Consider the following 26022-nt stretch of genomic DNA (forward strand, 5'->3'; position numbering starts at 1 on the left):
TTACCAGATGCTCTGCTCCTCTAGAGTGGATCGTAGAGGAGGGGGAGTCGCAATACTCTACAATACCACTCTCTTTTCATTGGTACGTTCTGTGGTAAGCCAATCCCTTGCATTTGAAGCTGCCATGGTGTCCCTCAAGCTTAACACCTACTTGATAGACATAGCAACAGTATATATTCCACCAGGCCCAAACAGTGATATCATTGAAAATGTAATCCATTGGCTAGTGAATCACCTCCACTCCTCTGCTAAGCACATTGTTTGTGGAGATTTCAATCTTCCACCTAATCTCGCACATCTTAGTAGGACATTCGTTAGCAGTATGGATTCACTGGGCCTTCTCAACTGCCACCCCACCAGAGGACCCAATCTCTTAGATTTGGTATTCTCCTCAGCACTATGCGACCTCGAAGACAACCCTCACAATCTCTTTCAATCCGATCACGAATCCATTGCCATACTCCTGCACTTAGCCGCACCTAACTTCAACATTCAAGGCCCAAAAAAGAAAAAAGAAATAACATCCCCCAAAATCATTGATCCACCACGATGTCTCGAAGCCACATCCTCCATCCCTTGGGAAGCTCTCAACAATTGCGATCTCCAGTTGGCTGTGGACCTGATGACCAGGTGGATCCGGACCATTGCCAACTACGGAGCGACAGAGACTGTCTGCATCACTCCCCGTTCAAGAGCTTGGTGTACGCCTCCACTGAACAAAACCTTCCAAGAAAAACAAAATCTGCATAAGAGATGGAAAGAGTCAGGCGCTGTACAAGATCGGATTGCCTTCTCCAGAGCAAGGGCAGTGTTCAACCGCCAGAAATCATCTGCAATCAAAAAACAACTAAAAGCAACCCTACAAAAAGGCAAACCATTTTATGACTCTCGGCACACAGAAATTCCTAAAACACTGGATCATGAACTGTGGATGGACCAAAGTGCACGGTTCTCGAACAATGTGGCCCCGACATATCCAGGCAACTTATCTGTCAACAACATCCCAACGGATATGATCGCCACCGTTAGCATCACCAGGAAGCAGCTTATAACTGCTATAAATGGATTGCCACCCACTGCAACCGCAGGCCCTGACCTTGTGCCACAATTCATGATCAAGTTTCTCAGCACGTTTATCATCGATCCACTACTCTCAATTTTTAACCGTGTCTTAACGCAGCACTACTTTCTCCCTCTCTGAAACAGATATGCTGTGAGGCCACATCCTAAATGCCAATCTGCATCCCTCATTAAACAGTTCAGGCCAATCTCTCGCTTTTCCAGCCTCTTAAAACTTATGGAGAAGTCATTACTTTCAACCATCACCAATCAAATCATGCCTCACAAACCCCCACAAATTCACTATGCCAATCCCGGAAGATTCACAATCACCAATTTAACATCCATAACCAGCCCCATTCTCACTGCACTAGAAGCTAAAGCAGAACTTGCCGTTACCTATGTCGACCTGGAAGCTGCCTTCGACTCAATCAGCATTCCCTCGTTCGTTCACCTCCCAGAAAATTACTTCCATATAAAAGGTGACTTGTTGTAGTTTATCACAACCCTGCTATCAGACAGAATCACTGTTCTTACAGCAGATCAAGAAATAATCTCAAGAAAAATCACTGCAGGAGTTCCCCAAGGCGGAGTCCTCTCCGGATTATTATTTACTGCAGTCATTATTCCATTTGTTCAAGAGAAAGAAGACATAATCTGCTATGCTGACGATATTAGGCTACACACCCAGATTAACCCGGGCGAACATATCTCAAAAATTAATGAAAAGATCAATCGAAAGCTACACGACTTAGAATTCTATCTCCATCAATTTGGACTACTTATCAATCCTGCAAAATCAGCCCAAATTGTCTTTTCGTTGAAGCACCAACCCACTGAAGTCCAAGCTTCTGTAGATGGCATTCTCCTTCCACTGGTAAACACACATACAGACTTGGGAGTAGTTTTCGATTGCAAACTGACCTTCAAGCCCCACATTGACAAGCTCATAACAAAATTCTGCAAAATGCGGTGGATTACCAAACAACAACTACTTCACGTTAAGGATCTGGATGTGACTCGGTAGTACGTATACACCTCTGTATACTCCGTCGTGTTATACGCCTCAGAAATATGGGCATCTGCAGCCCCCACGAATATCAAGCGTGTGTACTCCTCCGAATACTGGCTCCTTCGTTGGATCACACATAAACATCATCGTCCACCCCAGCAAAGAACAACTGCGATGGCAACCGCACTGAACTTTGCCCGACTGCCAAATCTTATAATGGAAAGACGCCTCACCCTAACTACCAAAATGACCACTGGAATAATCTCGGAGCCCAACATATGGGAACTGTGCAGCTGGAGAATCCCTCAACCCGGACTGAGGTCAGCTCCAACACTTACAGCCAACCATAATAGACTAGCCCTTAGCGACCGCTTTCTCCCCAAGCAGATGCTTATCACAGTCCAAGAAATCGAAGGCGAGCTCTACAAATTTGTCAAGGATCGCAAATACCGGAGAGAGATCCTTGATGACCTAAACTCAACCAGGCAAACTGCACAGTAATGTGGCAGTATAATAAATTCAAAAAGGATGTCTGTATAATATTGTATATAATTTCAAAAATACTATATAATATTTTTATGAATATTGTGAATAATTTAACTGAAACTTATTATATTGTTGGCCCTGGAGGATGAACCCGAACTTCGATGTGGGCCCCGTCCTCAACGCCTTTGTCCACCAGCCAATGTGAAGCCCCTGGCATTCCTGCCGTGAAGGGTAAATTGTATACATCCTTTTGTACACAATAAAGATTATATATATATACGATAGTCTGTAATCAAGTCACAAAGGAAGCTAGGCAAGCGAAGACAGATTACGAAAAATCTTTGGCAAAGGATGCTAAGAAAAACAGCAACGACTTCTTTAGTTATATAAACTCTAAAAGAAAGGGGATGAATTAGATTGGTCCACTTGATATCAATAGTTCGACTGTTGATGAACCTGCTCAGACAGCTGACAATCTGAATGACTATTTTGCATCTACATTCACATATGAGGAGTTAAGGGGGGAGAATGCTAGAAGTTTATCAAACTGTAACAGGGTGCTTAATGATTTTGTAATAACTAAGAGCAAAGTGGAGGAGAAATTGTTTAAGTTAAACATAACAAAAGGCACCCGGAGTGAATGGGATCTATCCAGTTATATTAAAGAAGGCGGCAAAGGAAGTAAGCAAACCCTTAGCCATAATTATGTGAGAATCCTTGGACTCAGGGGAAGTCCCGACGGACTGGAGATATGCAAAGGTATCTCCAATTCATAAAGTGGGATCTAATAGTGACACGAGTAATTACAGACCAATTAGTTTAACTTCTGTTCCGGGTAAAATAATGGAGTCACTGGTTAAAGATGCATTGCAGGATCATCTAGACAAGACTGCAGCAATAATTCAGACACAGCATGGGTTTGTTAAGGGAAAGTCTTGTCTGGCAAATTTGATTGGATAATATGATGTGGTTATTACAAAGGAACTGGATGTAAAAAATAATTTTGATATCATATACTTGGATTTGAGGAAAGACTTTGACACTGTTGCGCATGGAAGCCTACTGTACAAATTGGAGCAGTATGGTATTAAGGGAAGTTGCTAAAATGGATAAAAGGGTGGTTGAGTGGGACAAGACAGAGGGTAGTAATCAATGGACGCTGCTCTTCGTGGACTAATGTTTATTAGTGGAGTCTCCCAGGGTTCGGTGTTGGGTCCAATGTTGTTTTATATATTTATCAATGATATTGATGAAGATATATCAGGCTTAATATCTACGTTTGCAAATGATAAGGCTGGCACTGTTGTTAATAACAGTAATGGCAGTGTTCTGCTGCAACAGGATCTAGAAAAGTTAGGCAGATGGGCTGAGAAGTTGTAACTGAAGTTGAACATTGACAAATGCAAAGCAGAAGCCGCCGTAGCAGAGTGGTCAAAGTGCGGTTGCATAAGTACACGTGCCTTGAGTGACAAGAGTTCATGCCCGTGACTGCTGAGTACGGTGTTGTTTCTTGTATTCTCTCTACCTTGTGAACCCCTTTGACCGTGTGGTCGTCCCGGAGTATAAACAGAAAATTTATTTATTTTTACTGCATATGGATAGAAGTAACCCCAGAGAAACATACAAACTGTGTGGTACTACACTCAGGTTTAAAAAATGAAAACGACCTGGGAATAATTGTGCAGTCTGATATGAAATTTTCTGGGCAGTGCAGACAGGCTGCCAGAGCAGGTCATGGAGTATTGTCAATGATATACAGGAATTTTGCTAGTAGGGAAAAGGAGGTGAGTATCCCTTTGTATAAGGCAATGGTCAGGCCACGGCTTGAGTACTGCGTACAGGTCTGGAGGCCTCATTTTAGGAAGGATGTAAAGTTGTTTGAGCGAGTACAAAGAATGGCAAAATATTGGTGAGGGGAACGAAATAGTGGTCTTACCAAGAAAGGCTTACGTTCTGCAAATTTGCATACGGCTTGAGACTAGGCACCTGCAAGGTAATATGATTGAGGTGTATAAGGCCTTCAATGGGTTGAGCAGGCTCAATTCTGGTGGGATTCTTCCTCTTGCTCAGATTACGAACCTGAGGAAAGACAGTTATAGAATAAATGTGCGGAAATGTGCCTTCAGACAGCGGGTAGTTGATTACTGGAACAAACTTGCATCTGTCGTTGTGGAAGTTGATAGTTTAAATAAATTCAAGGAGGAACTGGACAAACATTTAGAGGGAATAGATGTGTCAAATGGTTTGGGGTTTTTTTTTTTTTTTTTTTTTGGCTGATGCTACATAATCTTGCTTTCTTGCATCATATGCCTCTACTATTATTACTACTACTATGCGGTATATACATTTTTCACAAATGATGTTATATCCTGTCTTTGTTTCGACACAACATAGTTACTGCAAACGTAACAAAATATATCTGTATTGTTTACATAACCAAGAGTGACCATCGTCAAAGTCACAGAATATGAAAATCATTAAAAGCAGATACTAATTAGAGCTACTGCAGCAGAAAACAACTGTATGCGGAAGAAACGATTCGCACGTTTATATGGTACCTAACATTCAAGTTTCGACATGTCTAAACACATCTTTACATATCTATATCTCACAAAGGAAGTAGATGCATACTAAAAAAAAAGTAAATTGCAGCCATTATCAACCCACTGCAGGATGGAAGTCTCCTCAACAATTCATGCTGAGGGAAATGGACCATAATCTGCCACGCTGGTCCAGTGCGGGTTGGCAGATCGACCGTATTTAGCAGTCAGGGGCTTGAACCCCGGTCTACTCAAAGAGCGTGTACCACTGCACTCACGCCCCTGACCACTCGGCTACGTATACTGCTTATACTGTACATGGAATGTGTATCTAAGAAAACAATTTACTGTTTGTAAAGCCACGTGATTGGTAAAAATGGTTTGGATTTTTAGAATTAGCACTGAAAATACATCCAGAAACACCATGAATTTTGGAAACAAAATCTATGGCGACTAGCGTAATCTAATCTTTTTGTATTATCAAAATCGTTCTTGAATATATTTAATGATGATATTGGCCTTTACTTTTTCAGCTACAACGATAAATCGCCATTTGAAAAGTCTCAACTACGCATTCAGTTTATGTTATTAAAGAGAATTTAATGAGTTAATTTTTAAATATGAAATTAAGTAATTGATGTTTTTGTGCTTATGACTAACTGGCACTGTAAATCAGGATATAAGTACAACGATAACAACTGAGTGGATAAAAGAGTTTCATAATATGTTTCTATTATTTCGGGTATATGTGACCAAATCCAGATGTTTTTGTTTTGAATATATCTCGATTCTTTGACAAAAAAAAATAAATGATAAATAAAAAACATGTCACCGGGAAGGGAATTTGCTGATTACATGAACTACGAACCGAACGTTAATCTGAAACCATATTTTTTCTTCATTTTTATAACAAACCTTGACGGCAAGTATTTCGCTTGGATACAACGTAACAAATAACATCAATATTACCATAATGAGGACGTTAAAAAAGTTGTTTCCTTCGGGGGTTATTTCCGTTAATTAAGAGAGAACTGCTAATACACTTACATCGCAATTATTAACTTTGTTAGCATTATTACGTACAGTATAATTAGAATAGATTCCATCAATTCTAATTATACCGTACCTGGATGCAGTTATTCCCGAAGACCTGAAAAAAAACTTAAATCTCAGGTAAGAGAATTCCTGGCTTAAAATTCTGAAATATCTACATTTATAAAAAAAAAAAAAAAAAAAATTTAAATGCTGCTTGAAAACTTAGATCGATTTAAAAATCAAATTCAAAATTAGAACACAGATCCTATACAACAGAAAATCACAATGAGTTGGCATTTGTCCGGTTTTACGAATATTAGCGAGTCTAGATTACTGTCTGTGCAACATGTCGTAGTATCAAGTTTCGAGACAATAGGATTTCTATAATGATTTTTTTGATGAAACATCATGGTACAAGTAGTATTTTTAAATATCGGAATTAGTTAAAATGTACTTATTTTAAAAATGTAATACGTATATTCAAAAAATCTTTCGTGATCTCATGCAATTATGGGAAATTTTCTAGAAAAAAGTAAACTTAAATGAGGAAACGCAAGACAACGTTTACTGCATCGAAACTTTTGTGTAAGTAATGGAATTAAAGACGTTACTGTGCAAAAAAATGTTTGAAAGACGATAAAGGTCTGGATTTATGAATTTGTTGCCAGTCCAGGCGTGACAAGATTTCCATTAAGGGAATTTCGTGTTTTTGAGAATATGCTGGCAGTTTAACTTCGAAGAAAACAATTTCAGACGACAAAAAGTTAAGTAGGTAGTTGAGTCTTGCATTAAGATAGGATGATACAAACATGTCGTAGCCTTCGGGGAATAAACTCATAAGGTGTTAAGTAAAATTAATAAAGAAGGGTAAAACTGATTTAAAAAATTCTGATGAAGATAAATTTATAGTTAGGATTAAACTAGCAATGTCTTTTACAACTTTGCTCATGTTTTTGTAATATCTAAAGATCATTTCATAACAAAATTACTTTTCTATGAAGGAAATTAAAAGCATGATCAAGTTTTTTTTTTTTTTTTTTTTATCAGAGAAGTTCTTTTAAATTAGTCATCGGTCGTGTGAATGGTTGAAAATTCTTGATAATGGTCAAGTTTTTTTTTTTTCGCGCTCTCCGCTGACGAAGCACAAGCTAAAATTGAGACTCGAATATGCTCGAAATGGATAAGAATACAGTACGAAAATTATTCACATACACAAATTAAAATAAGGAATAATTGTATTCCAGGAATAAAGTTAAAATACTTATTTTCTCGCGAAGATAAATATTTTTCCTTTAAATGAGGAATAAAAAATTTCCATAAAAAATCTATGGGTTTCTAGCCAATACTAAACGATCCACGCCTTACTTTTCATGAACAGCCTTCGAAACGTCTTCTGGAAAAAATATTTTCAGGATTTAAACAAAATTACTATTTTATTATTATTATCAATTTATTTTTCTGTTGAGGAGACACCCCTGAGGCAGCCATTGGCTAGAAGGGTGTGGATTACATTCTAAGGTGTGAAGCGGACCCCATGAGCATAAGGTTACAAAAGTCCATGGGACGTTCACCATGACAGATCGAATACAAAATTTTGGCATACATGTGTAATTATGATTTTATATTAGAATATTTCAAGTTTTGACATCTTAGGTTGATATTTAAAATAATGAGAAGATATAGTTCAAAGAGATCAAAATTAAATGCAGTTTTGAGCCGAGTGGCAGGCACTAAAGGAGTTAGGAGTCGGTAAAGACCTGCAACCTGAGGACGTTGTCGTTACAGAGCTTTTCCGGTTCGATTCTTAGTTGATTGGAGAGTTCTATCGTATTTTTTTGGAGAAAAGCGACTTATGCTGTCCAGGTTTCTTAAGTTGCTTTAAAGAGGATGTCTTGTTTCAGCATTCCTGGGGGCTTCTCGATGAGAATGAAATAAACAGTCAATGCTCGGAGCGTCTAATCTTCTGTTAGCAGTTGGGCCTAATATGAAAACATTTCTAGTGTTAATTGTCTGTTTCCAGGGGGAATACGGTACTGAGATTGGAAAGTAGGACGGTTCTAGAAATAGCAAATGGGCGATTCGAGATCCTGTTCAGCCATCTCAAAAGCCAGTATTCAATGCTGAGAAAAGCTTTCAGGTTGCTCGGTGAGGCAGAGGACCAAATCTGAGAAGCATACAGTGGGATGGGAAGTATACATTTCAAGATATACTTTTTAACAGGTCTGGGTTTCTAATGCCAGTTAACTCCTGCTTGGCAGCCCAGAGTACTGCCTATGTTTTTGCTTTGATATAATCAAAGTGCTCGTTAGTCCCTCATCCCATTTTAGGCCAAGGTCTACGTGCGATTTAACCTTTTGAACTTCGCATCCGCTTCCCAGCATAGAGATGTTGATCCTGCTCCTTAACTTTGTAATTGTCACCTTAACATATTTGCTTGGGTTTAAATGTAGTCCAATACAGTAGAGGTAGTACTCCATTTCAATTATTGTGTTATTGGCTTGTTGATTTGTTTGCTTAACTTGTTGTAGACCTTTAGATTTGACGAATAATTTCAGGTTATCAGCATATGTAATAAAGTTATCTTTATGGGATGCAAAAAAAAATGGTTCCAGAGCTGCAGCAAATAAAAGTGAGGAGAGAACTCCTCCCTGTGGCACTCCCTGCGAAATGGAGTAATGGGCAATAAAATCGTCATTACAGATTATGAGGCGTCTTTCCTTCAGAATGATACATAAAATCTTCAGGAGATTGCCTTGTATTTTGAAGTAGAAAGATAAAATTTTTTCCAGAGCCGTTATCGAGATATTGTCAAAAGATGTGGATATGTCTAGGAAGATAATATCGAGCTGTTCCTTATTGTTGAGAGCTTTCTGCATCCGGAGAAGGGTCTTAAGGAGATTTGTGACGGTTGATTTTCCAGATAAGATGGAGTGTAGGTGCAGAGGACGTTGTCCGAAGCAGTGTTGGGTGAGAGCTGAGAGAAGAGTCTTCTCAAAAATTTTCAAGATGGTGCAACTTATGGCTACGAGTCTATAGTCTTTGGTTTCTTTATTTTGGGAATAGGCCTGACTATATAGCTGTTCCATATACAGGGAAGAGAACCTTTTTGAATGATTTCATTGAAGGTGTGATAACCTCAATAACGTAAGGGCTGCTGATTTTGCCATGAAAAGAGGGAAGTTATCAAGGACCAACAGTTGCTTTATTAGGAAGTTCATTTATGGCTTTCATGTGGTTTTCTTTGGCAATTGTGATGATTGTTAGAGGTGTCCTTCTTAGGAAGTTTGAGATGGGTTCTTTTTCTGCGATTCGGTGAAGGAGGTCAGTTATTCCCTTCCTGTTTCCTTCGGTTGCTAATTTATTGGGCGCGGAAGGTTGTCTAAATCTCTTCTTGGATCATTCACTAAAAACCTCGGCAGTCATGAGACCCTTTTTTTCTCTATCACCAACAATCCTTCTTCCCTGTTCCAGCTTTGAAAATACAGCTGCGTAACGTGCTTGTCTTTTCAGCTTTATGAATTGAGAACTCTTTTTTGTACTGAATGTGGTAATTAGGATGGTCTGCTTTCAGTCACCTCCTGTAATGTCTTTGCTTTTTACGAAAGGCATATTTTATCTGTGGATTAAACCAGTTTTTGGATTTCCCAGTTATCCTTATGACCCTCAACACTCTTTCATAGGCAACTTTTGTGAGCTTTAGGGCCAGTAGCTGGAGAGCTTCCTCTGCCGGCTTCGTGTTTAACTCTTGCCATTTGTATTCTGGAAGTTCTTTGAGGGTGATATTTGGTTTGCTATATTTTACAGATAGGTTGTTCTGTGAATGTCGTTAAAATTTCCGTCGTCCTCCTGATTGCTCCAGCAATATTGAGTGCGGTATCTACAGCTATGGGATTGTGATCTGAGTTAAAGCGAAACAAATTGTCTGCTAATCTAATCCGAAGTGTATTATAATAGACAACAACCAACCGTTGATTCTCTCTAGTTGCTGGGGTAATCAGCTGTTTCAGAATGAGCTGTGAAAGAAGCGTCAAGATTTCTTTTTGCGTCAGTATGTTTTGGAATTGGCATGTCGAAGTCTCTTAACAGGATCCTATCTACAGCTAGATTGAGGTTAATGGTAAGCCATGCGAAGAGCTGATTTCTCGAATCCCTCATGTGCTCAGATATATAAGACAGATTTATAATTTTATTTTTCCATTGAAAAAGGTAGCACAGGTGGCTTCAAAATTATCTGATTTGGAGAGGTGTTCCTTTGTAGATGGTTATTCATCTTTATACAGGATCATGGTTCCTCCACCCCGTTTTTCATGTTCTTCCAGTGCTAACACATTTGTATCCAAGCGGATTAGCGAGAATGTTTAGTTGTCTGTTATTGAGTAACCACGTTTCAACAAGGCAAATATAGTCAAAGTCAGCCATCATCGTGCAGGTTTTTAGCGCAGAAAGCTTGTTGGAAATGCTTCGAACGTTCTGTAAAAAACACCGCAGGCTGCCAATCCCCTATCTCAGAGAATGGGGAGGATTTGGTTGCTACTGTGACGTTTCAGAAGGGCTATTTGATCTTGATTTTATCATCAATCTATCCCTGTATGGTTTGACCAGTGACACTGCCGGCTAATCCTGAAAATTCAGTAGCAACGAGGACTGTCCCATTGGGCACGTGACAACAAATGAGGCGTAGGCAGGATGCCTCGTTTTTAATTGTTTAACTTGTACTGTTAATCAAACATAGTTTTACACATGTCTTTGATGTTACTGGGCTACGTTGCAGGGCCCAATCTGGAGATAAAGATCTTCTCTCGTGTTCGAACGCTATAATATTATACTTGGCCATCCTATTCAAATCTTGGTCAGGTGTGTTACAAACATCAGTACCCTTGCGATTAGAAAAGCATGAGTCTGTACACTGCCAGACATCATTACCAGTAGTGTGGATCCCATTCAAGGTGTTGCCACTTGTTTCTGGCGAATGCGAAATACTATTGGAACTGGAGTCCTGTAGTCTGTGGGGTATTTCCGCTATCTTGTTTTACTCTCTTAAGTTTTCGCTGATAATTTGCTCAGCAGTGACTGAAATAAAAGCAGGTTGAGGGGGATATGATGATGGGACACGAAGAATCTCCGGACATGAGAATGACGGAGCCTCAAAGGCAGCAGAGCTCTGACAGTTGTAAACTGCATCTTCCGGTGTAATCAGAGAGGCTCTTGCACTTGCCACACAGCTGGATTGACACACTGGCTTTGTTATTAGTTATTTCTTGAAGTGAAATTCAAAATAAAATGCGGTATGAGATTAAGAGTTCAATGAACGTAGAGTTTTCGCAGAAGCCAGAACCAAATTTCTGTAATACCAATGTATGTAGGAAAAGATTATATAACGAAAATCTTCAAAAAATAAAACTAAGTCATTCTAAGTTGTTATCTCTGGAGAAGACAATCAATGAATAATTTTAAACTGGTTATGCAGTACACTTGGAGAAAAAATGTGTGCAAGTGGCTACTAATAACAGCTTTTAAAAACTGTAACTCACTCGAATATCCTGATATCAGTCTATTGTTTGGAGAAATAAATGGTGAAAACATTGCGAGAAAAAAAAAAGGAAATATATAGCACCACCGAAAGACACCAACTCCGTGGAAACTCGTATAGGCAGCATCATCATGTGTACGAATTTGTGCTTCACATATAAAACAGAGAACCAGGGTCTAATATGTGGGACTGATCAGGAATTTTGCATCTTTTGCTCAAAATAACAGAATACATCACAGTAACAGAGTACGTTTTGTTTCTGTGAGAACTGAAGGTATTCAGATTTTATTGCGCTTCGTAGACACTTTCTGTAATGCAGGCGGCATAAATTACATGTGAAAACACATCAATGATTGTGAGTACATAAGTGGGCCTGAATCAAACCTTTTTTTTTTTTTTTTTAGGTTCACCGAATGATTTGTTCAAAGTGCGTTCTTCACTGGCATTCTATTTTATGTGTCCTTTATCATGTATTATGTCTGTACAAGTACGTGCGGGGGCGGATTTTCATTCGGTGCGAGCTGAAAAACCAGGAGTAACTCACGCGAGGAATAGGCATTCTCCATCCGCCTGAGATCGGCTAATTACATCCCCGACTTTAGACCTCTTCTGGTCCAACAGGATTTGAACCTAGACCTCTCCAAACGAATGACAAATAGTAAACTCACTATACTCGTGAAGGGCAAAGATTTCAAAAAAGTTCTACTGTCAACCATGGGATTCGTACCCCAGACTTATCCACACGGTAGACATAAGCAGTTATTAATTCACTCAGGCCTATAAATTAGGATATTGTAAAACGGTTTTGATAGGGGAAAAAATCAATCTATTAAAAAAAAACTTCAAAAATGGAAAATAAAATCTAAAAGTTCCATTAATTCCAAAAGTACAGAATGACGGAGCACTGCGACCAAGTGATCATCTGTTATATCTAACCTCGACTCTAATTAGTTTCTCTTCGTTAATCTGAGCGTTTGTCTGTGTTTATGGGTCAAAATAACAATGATTTGACTGGAAAAACTATCAAACCTGAACATTTCTAAACGTTTACTAATCCACAGGAATACGGTATAGTTCATGGAAGAAAATATTTCCGGTAAAGATTGTTCTGCATGCCTAATTTCCATTGTAAATATAGGTCTCCATGGGAGATCTTCGAAAAATCTCAAAGAAAAGGACAAATACTATACTCTCGGTTTACATCTGAAAGATAGATGCTTTCATCATATCTGTAGTGCAAAATGAGGCATAACCACGGGTTGAATTATTGCACTAGAGATAAGCAGATTTCGAATATTGCTACTGCAATGGCTACTAGCATGTATAGCACTTAGGATATAGTGGAATGTAAGACCTGTAGTTAATTACTAGGTGAGACCACAATACTAACTGAGTATTCTCTAAATTCTCGGGAGATTGTAAGCACAAGTGCGGAAGTTTACAATTGATCCTGCGTTATAGAACATTTTGAAGCAGCGAAGTTCAGTATATGTTGCTCAACATTTTATTTATCTACTCGGAGTTTCTTTGATGTATTTCCTTCCTATAACTATTACAGTTTTCCCTAAAACTATTTCTTTACTTTGTCTTTACAGGGCCTATTTCATCAGCCTGTTGTCATGACAATGAGACGATATCTAATGGTGTTTGGGTTTTTGTGTGCTGTTGCTATAGCTACAGATGCGTCTGAGCAATCCTTCAGGACGGAAAAAAAGAGAGAGATAGCCAGCAATGCAAACAGTGATGAAATCAAAGGTAAGAGACCATGCTAGACAAGAAGCGGGAATATTTTACGATTATTCCAGAACATCTTTCAAATAAAGCATTTATAAAATGATAAAAAAAAATTAAACAATTGATCGTAGATATCAATTTTTTTTTTATAAAAAGTAAAAGAAATTTAAAAAGTATTTTGATCTAAATATGTTTTTATGTAGAGTAGTGTGTGAAGTATGTAGAGTAAATGAAATACGTTCACCTTGGAAAATTACGGGGCAACTAGTTAAAATATTCTGACATATTCCTTGAAGGAACACTGATACTGCCTTTCCTCAAGAATGTAAGTACAAGGACAAAATCAACAAACCCATCCTCACCTACGAATATTGAAAACGGAAATAAATAGCAACTACAGACAATCAAGAAAATACAGGAAAATAGGATTCCAGTTCGGCAAAATAAGAATAATTTACAAGACGATTTGCTATGTTACTATCAAAACGTGCAATGTCTAAACAATAGCAACTATAAAGACACCTATTCCCTGATATTACAAGAAGACTACGACATCTACTTTTTAGTGGAAACGTGGCTCACTCAGGATGTTAAGGACAGTGAATTGGTCCCACCGGGCTTTGTTGTTATTCGTAGGGATAGACTGGATAAGAGAGGTGGCGGATTCATGATCGTCTGCCAAAAAGAGATTCCTATCTCAAAAATCAAAGTCTTGGCTAACATTGAAGGAATTTTTCTCCAACTGGGCAGTGGCTCTTATATCTGCTATGTTATGCTTGTCTACCTTCCACCACCTGTAGATAACACTCTTATGACGGAATTTGAGAACACTATCGACCAAATTCTTGATCAACATCTGGGAATAGACCATTTAATTGTTTTAGGGGACTTTAATATGCCACATGCCTATAATGGATGTAATGCCAATCCAACTAATGTCTGGACACTTAAGGGTAGATTTCAAAAAATTTTCAACTCCCTAAATTTGAATCAGATCTGTGAATTTCCAACTAGAAATGAAAGCTACTTGGATTTAGTCTTCACCAACTTTCCTTTGGTGGTCTTTAAGCCAACTAATCTTTTCAAATCAGATCACATTCCTGTGGCTTTTTCCATCAAGAAGAGATCAGTTAAAAATACGGATTTAGAACAAAAACAGAAGCTCAATTTCAATAAAGTGAAATGGCCTGATATGAATTATGCATTTAAAAACTGTAATTGGGAATTACTATTAAAAATCAATGATCCTCAAGAAGCACTGGACTGCTTTTACCAAATCATTAATGAAGTAACTAACAACCTTGTTCCATGCTATAGTGTTCCTGATACAAACTACCCACACTGGTTCTCTAAGGAACTAAAATCCCTACTGGCAAAAAAACGAAAAATGCATAGTAGGTTTAAGACAAATAAAGAAATATGCCTTTACAATAAATATTCCTCCTTAAGAAGACAGGTTAAAACGACATTAAAACAGGACTACAACAAATACCTGTGTTTTGTCGAAAGAAGAGTCTTCGAGGCAAAAGATATGAAGCCTATATTCAGCTATTTCAAAGCAAAAAATCAAAATGCGGCTGTAAACACGCTAGATATTCTCAGTGAATTGTCATCTTTGTCTGAGGCAGACTACCTTGCTAGCAGCTTTGAAGAAATTTACAAAACAGATACAGCAGATGACGGGACGGAAGGTAACGAAAATTTTCCTCTCAACTACATTGATACCCTAACAGTATTTGAAATAAACCAAGCAGAATTATTGAGCACAATCCATAGTATGAAAAAGGATCTCACACGAGGCCCGGACGGTATCCCTACTGTCTTATGGAAAAAATGTGGAACTACACTTATAAAGCCATTACTTCACTTAATAAAACTGGTATTTGAGAGTGGAATCTATCCAGTTCAACTGAAAAAGGCCATTGTTACCCCTCTTTACAAAAAAGGAGACCCATCCTCACCCAACAATTACAGACCAGTTTGTCAATTGAATACACTCTCAAAGATAATTGAATCCATTGTAATGAAGCAGCTATTTAACTTTATGAAACTTAATTTGTCAGATTACTCTCACGGATTTATCAAGGGTCGTTCCACCTGCACAGATATGATCTCGTTTGTTTCGAACATATCCCAGGCGCTTGACGAAGGAAAACAAGTCGACTCCATCTTCCTTGACTTAAGCAAAGCCTTCGACAAGGTAGTCCATCAGAGACTAATCAACAAACTGCATCACTATGGTCTCAGAGGACAAGCACTAAACTGGATTGAAAACTACTTGGAAGGTAGAGAAATGTCCGTGACATTTAAAGGTCAAACCTCATATCCTTTCAGTCCTGAAATTGGTGTCCCACAGGGTTCATCCTTAGGCCCGCTATTATTTCTTATCTACATCAACGACCTGCCAAGCACCCTTGGAGCCTACCAAATCAAGATCAACGTATTTGCAGACGACATAAAAATCTATAAAGTAATTCGCAGTACCAATGACTGCATCATCCTAAACGAAGCTCTTCAACGAGTTATTCAGTGGCTGAAGGAGAACAAAATGGCAGTCAATGAAAACAAGTGTGAGCTGATGAGCTTTGCTAATGCACACAAGAAAAACAAACTTAATTTTTCTTATTGTATCAACAACAAGGCAATCAAAAAAGTTAGTACAGCCAAAAATTTAGGTATCTTTATTAAAGAATCATTTTCCTTTGATGTCCATGTCTCTAACATTGTAAAGGCAGCTAGCAAAAAACTAGGTTTCCTGAAAAGAATTAACCGAGACTTCAATCAGTTGGCATTTTTCATCTTTCTTTACAAAATCTATGTTAGGCCAGCCCTAGAATTTGCCTCACAGGTCTGGTCCCCACATGTTGCGTACCAAAAATTAGAAATTGAAAATATTCAAAAGAGAGCAATCCAGTACGTTTGCTTTAAAAGTGGCCTTGAATACTATGAGAAATCCTACCAAGAGTGGTGTGTATTCTTTGGACTCGAAACGCTGGAAAAAAGAAGAGATAAAGCCGATTTACTCCTACTTAACCAACTAATAAATGGTACCCTGAATTGCCCTCATCTCGTCTCACAAATAAATTTCAACGCTCCGACAAGAGCGCTAAGAAACCATCCACTACTGAAACCATCCTATGCGAGAACAAATTATGGATACTACAACTTCTACAACAGGACTGCAAGATCAATGAACAAAGCAAATATTGAGATATTTGGTACCCCCGGACACTTCAAGAGGCAACTGAAATTGCTAACCTCATCCGGTACCTGACTTAAAATAGACTCTTCTTTTAAGTTCTAAGACTCTGATTGTGTGTGAAGAAATACCAGTGCTCTGCCTGTTCACTTAAATAGGACGGATGAGTCCTTTTATTTATTTAGTTTATTTTATCTGTACATATACTTTTTTCTTTACTTTGGGAAATGTATACTCCAAGCTTTTTGAAGCTATGTAATAATTCTTTGTAGCTGCACCCTCAGGCACGTTGTTTGCTGTTTTGTAGCTGTTAATAATAACAATAATAATAATAACAATAATAATAAAAACACTAATAGTTTGTTCAAAAGTGAAACGAAGTATTCCTTTTCTCAATTTTTTGTTTTGATATTGCAGTAAAAATCTCATTACAACAAAGGCCATTTTAAAAATTTTCACAATAATAAAAATTAATTCAGATCCCGAACGATTTAATTAATAACAATGCTTAGTAAATCGTTTGAATGAAAATAGTTTTGAGGAAGAATTCAATGAATTATTTTCAAAATCGAGTTATGTAAGAAATGGTGGACTTTGAAAACTGTTAATGGTTAATGCAGGAACTACAATAAGATATTTTTAAAGAAAAAAAATAAAGTTCTTAACGAACGACGTGACAAAAGAATTCGGTATCACGCCGTCTGCATTATCACATTACTGAATGAGCATGAAAAATCCTGCCTCCCTCCTCGCGATAAGTAATAACGTAAAATTTTACTTTGCGGATTGGTCAAGCACGGGAGTGCAAAGGCATACTCATCTGTCTGAGAGGGCCATTGGGTGAAGCTTAGATGACTTGCTAAAAAATGATTGTTTCCATTGCCATATTATTAACTGTAAACTCACCTGACCTAGTCATCGTGCCGGAATAATGAACAGAACTTTTTTGTTTTTTAAATACGACCTGCCACATCATTTCATAAAAAAAAAAAAAAAAAAAAAGAGTATGATGAACTTGCTTAAGTGATACATTTTCTTGACATATAAAACGTTAAAATTAGTTATCTAACTCAATTTTAGTGCATACCGAAATCACACATTTTCGACTGCACCAAGACTGCAATTTGAATTTTCGTATTAATACGAGAAACCATGACCACTAAAAAATGTAAAAATTAACTATGTTATATCTATCATATTGCATTTGTTGAACGTATGGTTAATTAAAATTTTATATGGTCCTGTATTTTTTTTTTTTTTATAAACAAACAATGCTTTTAAAATAATCTCTGAACAAGTATTTTTATTATTTTTTGGTAGATATTTCGCCATTTTATTTCTTTAATACTGATTTTAAATCGATATTTAAGAAATATAAAAGTGGAAATTGCTAATTCTATATATTATAAAAGTGCAGCAGAATTTATTTGAATAAATATACTGGTTCTTTTAAATTAATGATTAGCGATATTCTTTAGAACACAATTTCGGTATAACAAATGTTTCGTGCATCCGCGAGGCCAAGGCCGGGGCGCTAACACTTTGGGGGCGCATGACATTGGATTTGTCGAAGTTTTGAGAGGGCGCATAAGCTTCGTAAAATGGGGAGAACGATTTAATATGACAATTAAAACAAATATTCTGGTTGTCTTTTTTTGTGTTAACATTTGTATTTTTAACTTTTCTCTAGCAAAAATAAAAATATTAACTCAAAAACATCTTCTTAAATTGTTTCTATCTGGAAGGGTGAGCAGGAATGCCTCCCCGCCCGGGGCGCAAATATACCTCGGGCCGACCCTGCCTGAGGCGTTGATTATAACGGAATTCTATTGTATTGCTTTCTACAACTAGTAGGAAAAAATAGGGGAGAAAACAAACAAACAGAAACATTCATGTCAGTACTCCTCAAGTATAAGGCACGAACCATTTGTAAAAAGACTTTTCAGGAGAGAAAGCGATACAGTAAACCGATTTTTTTCCCATTTAGTATGAATTACATTAATTTTATTCCAGAATTATTATTTCCATTTTATTTAGCTTACATTTACTTCTGTTTAATTTTATCTTCCATTTCTTAGAATAGTTACTTCTGTTATTTTGGTATTAACCAGCAAATTGGGCGAGTTCTTTTCTTCTAAGCTGTGTTCTCAATGGTTTCGCAGAAACTCGTATCGTGCAGATTCAAGGCGCTACTACAGTTCGAATCTGCATGTAAGAGTGGTTCATTGATTAATCGCTCATTTAAGTAGAACTGCATTGTATATCAGCAATTTTCTCTATTCTGTCTTTATCACATTATAATAAGACAAGTATCTCTGGGTAATAATCGTAATGTAAATTCCAAGGATCATAAGCTCATGGTAAATAACGATAGTCCTTTAGGGTCAGAGAAACTAAGGGTTTATTACAGTTATCGGCTACAAATAATGCTTCAGCGGAGACGAAAGTTCTCATTCAGTAACATCAAGTAATACATAACATAATTACTACGAATAAAATATTAAAACTAATTAAAAAAATACCTAACAATAAAAAGAAAAGGAAATCCCAATAAAAAACAAAAAATAAATGAAAACGCATTACTGATACTGCATTACCATCCCGAACATCTTCCCAGAAAAGGAAAAAAATACTAGAAAAATGCTTTCTCTTAACTACTCCACTACCTTTGGTCTCTTCTCTGAAATCGGGCGCTGCAGAAAGATAAACAGCTTTCGGCCGCAGCTGAATATCGACAATTATTAGTATGGTATAATGTTAACACCGTTCCAAAAAAAAAAAAAAAAGAACTATGAAAACTACTAGGCTCAAGCACTACATATAAACGCTGAGGTTACACAACTGAAATAAAAACACACAAAATATGCTTCAGTTGTGGTCACTTGCTCCAGCGGTGATGGCGAGGTGATATTAACTCTGTCTAGCTATCTGATGTATTATTACTGTATTAGGTATTTTTTTCACAAAAGGAAACCACCCCGGGACGGCAAAGTGCCAGGAGGGTGCTAATTACATACAAGGTACGAGATACTAAGGGAAATTTGTTACATACGCTATATTAAAGCCATGTGTACATAAACCTGCTTATGTAGAAGCTGACAGCGATAACAAATAACTTATTATGGCAATCATTTCCTAACTCTGAAATATTAATATATTATCAAAACGCTCAGAGCTACGTAAGTAGCTTCTTTCCTCACCTAATAAAACTGCAATTGGAGCTGGATTATAGATACAGTACATTGTACTACGCTTTACTGAGACTTGTTAACAATTGCTATCGCACTAAGTGAATTTTTGTCGTACAATTACAGTCTACGTAGAGGCGGGGGGATAAGTTATCTTTGGATAACGTGATTCTATAAATGGCAAGAAACTAAAAAACTGTAGACTGCAGTAACATTAAAGCAGCGATAATTTTTTTTCTAAAAGTTCCATTGTTTTTCCAAGAGTGGGAAAGCGGCAGTAAAACTGGCAATTCCATCAAAAAATAAGGGATTTCTGTTCCCAAAAGAGCTAACCTGCTGAAAATTGTAATTTAACGATAAAGGAGCTATGGCGTAAAGGAGATTAAATGATGAAAGATAAACATTATCAAAACCGTACACTTTTACTCAATAAAAAGGACCGTAAAGAAGTAATGCAAGATCATCTAGACAAGGCCGCAATTATACCTCAAACACAGCATAGGTGCGTTAAGGTTAAGGGGAAATCTTGTTTGATCGGTTACTACGATGTGGTCACAAAGGAACTGGATGCAAAAAATAATTTTGATATCATTTACTTGGATTTCAGGAAAGCTTTTGATACTGTTGCACATAAAAGACTACTGTACAAACTGGAGCAGTATGCCATTAAGGGCAAGTTGCCGTTATGGATAAAGGGACGGTTCAGTGGGAGAAGACAAAGAGTGGTAATCAACGGACATGTCTCTTCGTAAACTAATGTTATTAGTGCAGTCCCCCAGGGTTCGGTGTTGGGCCCATTGTCGTTTTCTATATTTATAAATGATATTGATAAAGGCCTTAATGTCCAAGTTCGCTAATGATATAACGGTTGGCAGGGTGAGTAATGACAGTATTCTACTGCAACAGAATCTACAAAAGTTAGGCAGATGGGCTGAAAAATGGCAGTTAAAGTTTAACACTGCTAAATGCAAAGTACTGCATATAGGTAGAAGTAACCCCAGAGTAACGTACTAACTGTGTGGTACTACACTCAGGATAGTAGAAAATGAAAAAGACGTGGAGTTAGTTGTGCAGTCAGATATGAAGCTCTCTAAGCAATGCAGACTGACTGCCAGGACACTCATGGGGTTTTGTCAATGATATACGGGAATGAATTTTTCTTGCAGGGATTATCCCATTTTATAAGGCAATGGTCTAGCCACCTTTTGAGTACTGCATACAGATCTGGAGGCCTCATTTTTGGAAGAATATAGAGATGCTGGGACGAGTACATAGAAGGACAACGAGATTGGTGAGGGGAACAAATGGGTGCTTTTACCAAGAAAGGCTTCAGTTCTGTAAATTGCAGTGTCTGGAGACTAGACACCTGCGAGGTGATCTGATTGAGCTGTTTAAGGTTTTGAATGGATGAGCAAGCTCAATGCTGATGGGATTCTTCTCAGACCACACACGTGAGGGTACACAAATTGAAACCTAGGAAGGACTATTACAGAATAGATGTGCAGAAGTTTGCCTTTGGCTGGCGGGTGGTTGACTGCAGGAACAAACTTCCAACTGTCAAACTTCCAACTGTTGTTGTTTTGAAAGTTGATAGTTTAAATAAATTCAAGGAAGAAGTAGACAAACTATTGGAGGGAATGAATAGGTGAAATGGGAAGTGTCGTGTTTTTTTTTTTTTTTTTTTATAATCATTGCCTTGCTTCCTTGCATCATTTGCTACCGCTAATGCTAAATGATGAGTTAAAAACAAAGGGAAATAGAGCTCAGTTATGTAGAACGATTTTTTAAGGCTAATATTACAGAAATCTAGAGACAGATTTTTCTCTGGCACATTCACTCATTCTACAGGCATATAGAATTGATTTCTACAGTGTTGGTGTGCGCATGTTATTTGCTCTATCTAACCTATGACAGCCAGTTTAAAAGTGGCTTGACCCTTCACTTTGTTCTGTTGACTTATATATAAGTACATTATATAAATTTAATTAATTCATAATAAATACAAAAATGTATTTACTTTTACATTTTCATTGTTAGTTTATTTCAATGTGAAGTGCCATGGCTCGATGGCACTTCAGAGCCAGCATCACTGCTTCTTTGTATCATTTGCAAAATAAAACTTCTAATATGCTAATAACTAAAGCTCTGTGCATTCCTCCAATTACATTTAGGCAGAAGCCGACAGTACTGTATAAATAACACAAGAGATCATTTATACTACACAGATATAATTTCAACCGCCTCAGTCATTTATGAAACATATAATCGAAATGTTTATACATTAGTATTGTGCTGGTGTATTATAATACTTTCTAATCTTATTATCATGACTGCGTTGTCTTACCTTTTAACTTGCTGCCTACTTCATTTAATATTTTACGCTAGTTGGTATTCAACCACTGGACAGCCCCTGTAAGATATATGAATGTAAATAAATAGAAACAATGTAATGAATAATGATAACATAGAATAAGCTTTATAACAGACAGTTTAGTATTAGATAACATTTATATTTATGAGCCTAAACATTATGACCACCCTGTAATGTCACTCCTAGGCGCTGTGGGATGCATCTCAAAGCGCCTGGGAGTGACATCACCGACTGGCGAAGCATATACACGGCACGGTAGGAAAGACCTGACGGAGATTGAACTGGGAATGACTGTGGTACTAAGAAGACGGAGATCAGCATCTCGGCAATCGCAAACGTTGTCGGCTGTAGGGCCGTCGTAGTGGGAATGGTCCGAAGAGGGACATATAACCACCCAACGTGCAGGGATGAGCAGATCACTACTGGTTGACACAAGCTGCCCTGGACAACAGATGGCTCACGATCCCTCGATTAACGGCAGACTACAACCAGGGTTATAGTCTGCCGACTAAAGGTTTCGGAGCACACCATTCATTGTACGCTCTTGCGGATAGACCTACGAAGCAGGCGACATGTTCATGTGCCCATTTTGCGACATCTTCACCTGCAGTCGGCACAGGAGCACCATTCCTTGATACTGAACAGTCACATGGTCTGATGAATCAAGGTTCCAGTTATCATACCGATGGAGGAGTGTGTATTCGACTGCGAGCAGGCGAACGAACCAGGCGGCAAGACCTATATATATATATATATATATATATATATATATATATCTTTAAATTTTCGATAATTATATTCACTATATAAGAGCACTTTAGGGCTGTTTAACGATGCCAATTCCTAATTACTTTGTAGTGGGCTGTGTGTAGAAATGATGAACTTTCACAAACTTAAACGTCAATTCACTATATAAGGTGATTGTAAGATTGTAAAATATCGACCTTCTTGGAAGAGTACAAAGACGAGCAAAGTGCTTGGTGAGATCGGAAAAAGGTCGACTATATGAGGAAAGACTTTGAATACGTAGACTGTAGAGCTTGGAAACTAGGCATCTTAGAGGAGACCTTGGTGGTATGATTATGACGAGCAGTGCAGTATCCTATGAAAAGTATCTGTCTCAAAAATATCCATTGCTCTTGACTGGTGCGAGAAAACTGGCGGTAGTGGATCTACATCTGACAAAGTAATGGGTCGGCAAAATTATGTAGTAGCAACTGAGAAATCAAAACGAACGGATACCGTTATTCTATTAAGTTAAGTAGCGAACATACCTGAGTAGAAGGCCAGTAGTGATAAGAGAAATATAACGTTTAAAGTACAGTATACCCTTTTTCCCCCTTTTTAAGGAAATACTGAAGTAGTTCCTTAAAACCTGTGACATAACCGAAGTTAACCTGCTGATTAAGTTGATCTGATTAGTTTAGCTTAGTTATACAGGTGTCCCAAAAGTCACTATCTATTAGGCTAAATAAAACGGATTTCAAAAAAAAAAAAAATGTTTTAATGGCAATAACGTATATTTGGATCTGGAAAGAAAAAATAATGATTAATAAATTATGAAAGTTGTTGAACAATGTAAATACCTATATTTCGTAGAAAAATATGCGTATAATCATGTCATTTGGACATTTTTATGAAATTTATCTTATTTAGCCAAATAGATAGTGGCTTTTGGGACACCTGTATAAAATGAATTCAAGTCGATTTCAATAATTAATGGCAATACACTAGGCGAATGAGTGAGCAGGCCATTTTTTGCTTTAGTCTGGCTGTTAGAATCGTCTATTTTTTCCTGTTGCCTTCTTGGCACACTTCGTTTAGGTTTAACACCTTTCTTTAACTCGTTAAAGGGTTGAAGAGTTGAGAGTTTCTACTATTTTATTTTGAAAGTATTATATTATAAAAATGATGCAATACTTAATTTGCATGAATTTTACCATATACTGTTTAGTATATAAAACTGCAATATGAACGTAAGTATTATAATTATTATTATTATTAGAGCATTACCGTTTAAAACCGTAACATCTGATAAAAGAAATTAGGTAATCACCTTAAGTTTTTTTACACTTGCAGGTAATGAGGACAAACGTTCTAGAGAAGAAATAATGTTTGGTAATCAACAAAACAAACCAGCTGGGATGGTGGATGATCTTATTGTTATTCCGGACAGAAAGGACACTTTGGGACACAATGCTTTCGAAGAAACCAGTGGTACAAGTGAAGAGGAAAACACTACCAACTCTCAGGGTAATGGCCACCAACTCACAAAAAGTGCACGCTACTTTAATATTTTGTACACGGAGTTATAGGAGGGCTGTCTCAGAAGTTTCCTGTATTCATCAAAATTTTTAAATTATTATTATATCTATAGTAGAGAAAAAAGCACAGCTCAACTGAATATTAAATGTAACTCTGAAAAAGCAGCAATGGTGACGTACATCACCATCAGTATAATAGGTGGTAGGGTACAGAGAATTAAACCACCGTTCTCGCAGGATATCCTTCAATCATGAAAATACAACAATTGCAGTACATGCAGATAAATTCAGTTCCATTCTTCGTGGACTAAAAATCACGATAGCATTATTTTTCCCCTTGGTTCAACGTATTTTCGAAATTAGTAAAATAATAAGAGGAGTTTACCTCAATATAGTGCGTAGAACACTTCCGTATGATACCCTCCAGAAATTAAAACGAAAAAAACGACAACTTACTAGTATATTAGAGTAAAATATAAATAAATAATCAATTTAACACAATTCAAATCAATGTAAAACAACCGGTAAGTTGTCGTTTTTTTTCGTTTTAATTTCTGGAGGGTATCATACGGAAGTGTTCTACGTACTATATTGAGGTACACTCTTCTTATTATTTTTCTAATATTATTACCAACGTAGAACATATTGAGTTACAGCTCTGATTCGTTCTATCTAATTAATTTTTAAACTCTTATTGACTATTTCATTCACTTCCTGTCTCTCCAGTAGTAAACAATCGATACACACAATTATGGGAGATTTTTTGAATGGCTTGGTGCAAAATTACATTAAATCTACACTTAGGTACTCGGCCCAAAGTTACATTTCTTTTCTAAAATATTGCCTTCAAAACAACATCGTTCCGAAGTTTGCCAGGGTGAATTTAAATCAAAAAATTTCAGGCATAAAACAACTAACACTGGCGACATCGCGTAATATTGTTAAGCTTGCCTTAAAATCTAGATATTCGAATAAACAAAAATACCTTACCCAGGTTAGGAAGCTTCGTGATAAATTAAAAAATTATCTACATCCGAACGATTGGTCTGTATTGAAGACCTCCATAGATTTGCGACGGGAAGCACAGGCCTTAGAAATAAAAAACAGACACGTTAATAAGTTGCAAACATTATCGGATAGGTCAAGACACGTTCATGCGAATTCTAACACATTGTCGCGGGCTTGCGACCAAGTTCATACGAGTTGGGTGACAATCCCACAGTCACACAACGTACTACCACAGAATATGTCAGCTAATTCACGAACACCCCCTCATCCAGAATTCAACGAACCGGCATATCAGCAGGTTACAAATCTTTCCTCGTGTACACTATCGCAGGACCAGATTTCACTTTTATCCAAAGGATTAAATTATAATTTACCACCTAAAAAACAATGCGTAATTGATATTGAATTTGGACTTCGTAATGTTATACAAAAAGATGTATTTATTCAACAAGTTTGGTAATAACAAGTAGTGAATAACATATAAGAAATGCGACTTCCTAAATTGAATACACATGACAGTTCAGCTTTACGAGAACTTCGGGGAAATAAGGACATTATTATACAGAGGGCAGATAAAGGAGATACAGTGGTAATAC

General features: G+C 37.3%; 1 protein-coding gene across 1 annotated transcript in view; it reads left to right on the forward strand.

The window, feature by feature from the left end:
* LOC150081536 (uncharacterized) overlaps positions 1-26022 on the forward strand; it is a 79739-nt gene that overhangs the window by 35726 nt on the left and 17991 nt on the right. The window contains exons 2-3 of the mRNA XM_090380068.1: positions 13258-13417; positions 24234-24407. Coding sequence (XP_090236194.1) covers positions 13282-13417; positions 24234-24407 — 310 coding nt within the window. The 5' untranslated portion in view covers positions 13258-13281. The remainder of the gene's footprint in view (positions 1-13257; positions 13418-24233; positions 24408-26022) is intronic.

This window comes from Mastigoproctus giganteus, chromosome 8, assembly GCF_048544385.1.
Source record: "Mastigoproctus giganteus isolate SK-2022 chromosome 8, ASM4854438v1, whole genome shotgun sequence".
In the NCBI taxonomy this organism is placed as follows: domain Eukaryota; kingdom Metazoa; phylum Arthropoda; class Arachnida; order Uropygi; family Thelyphonidae; genus Mastigoproctus; species Mastigoproctus giganteus.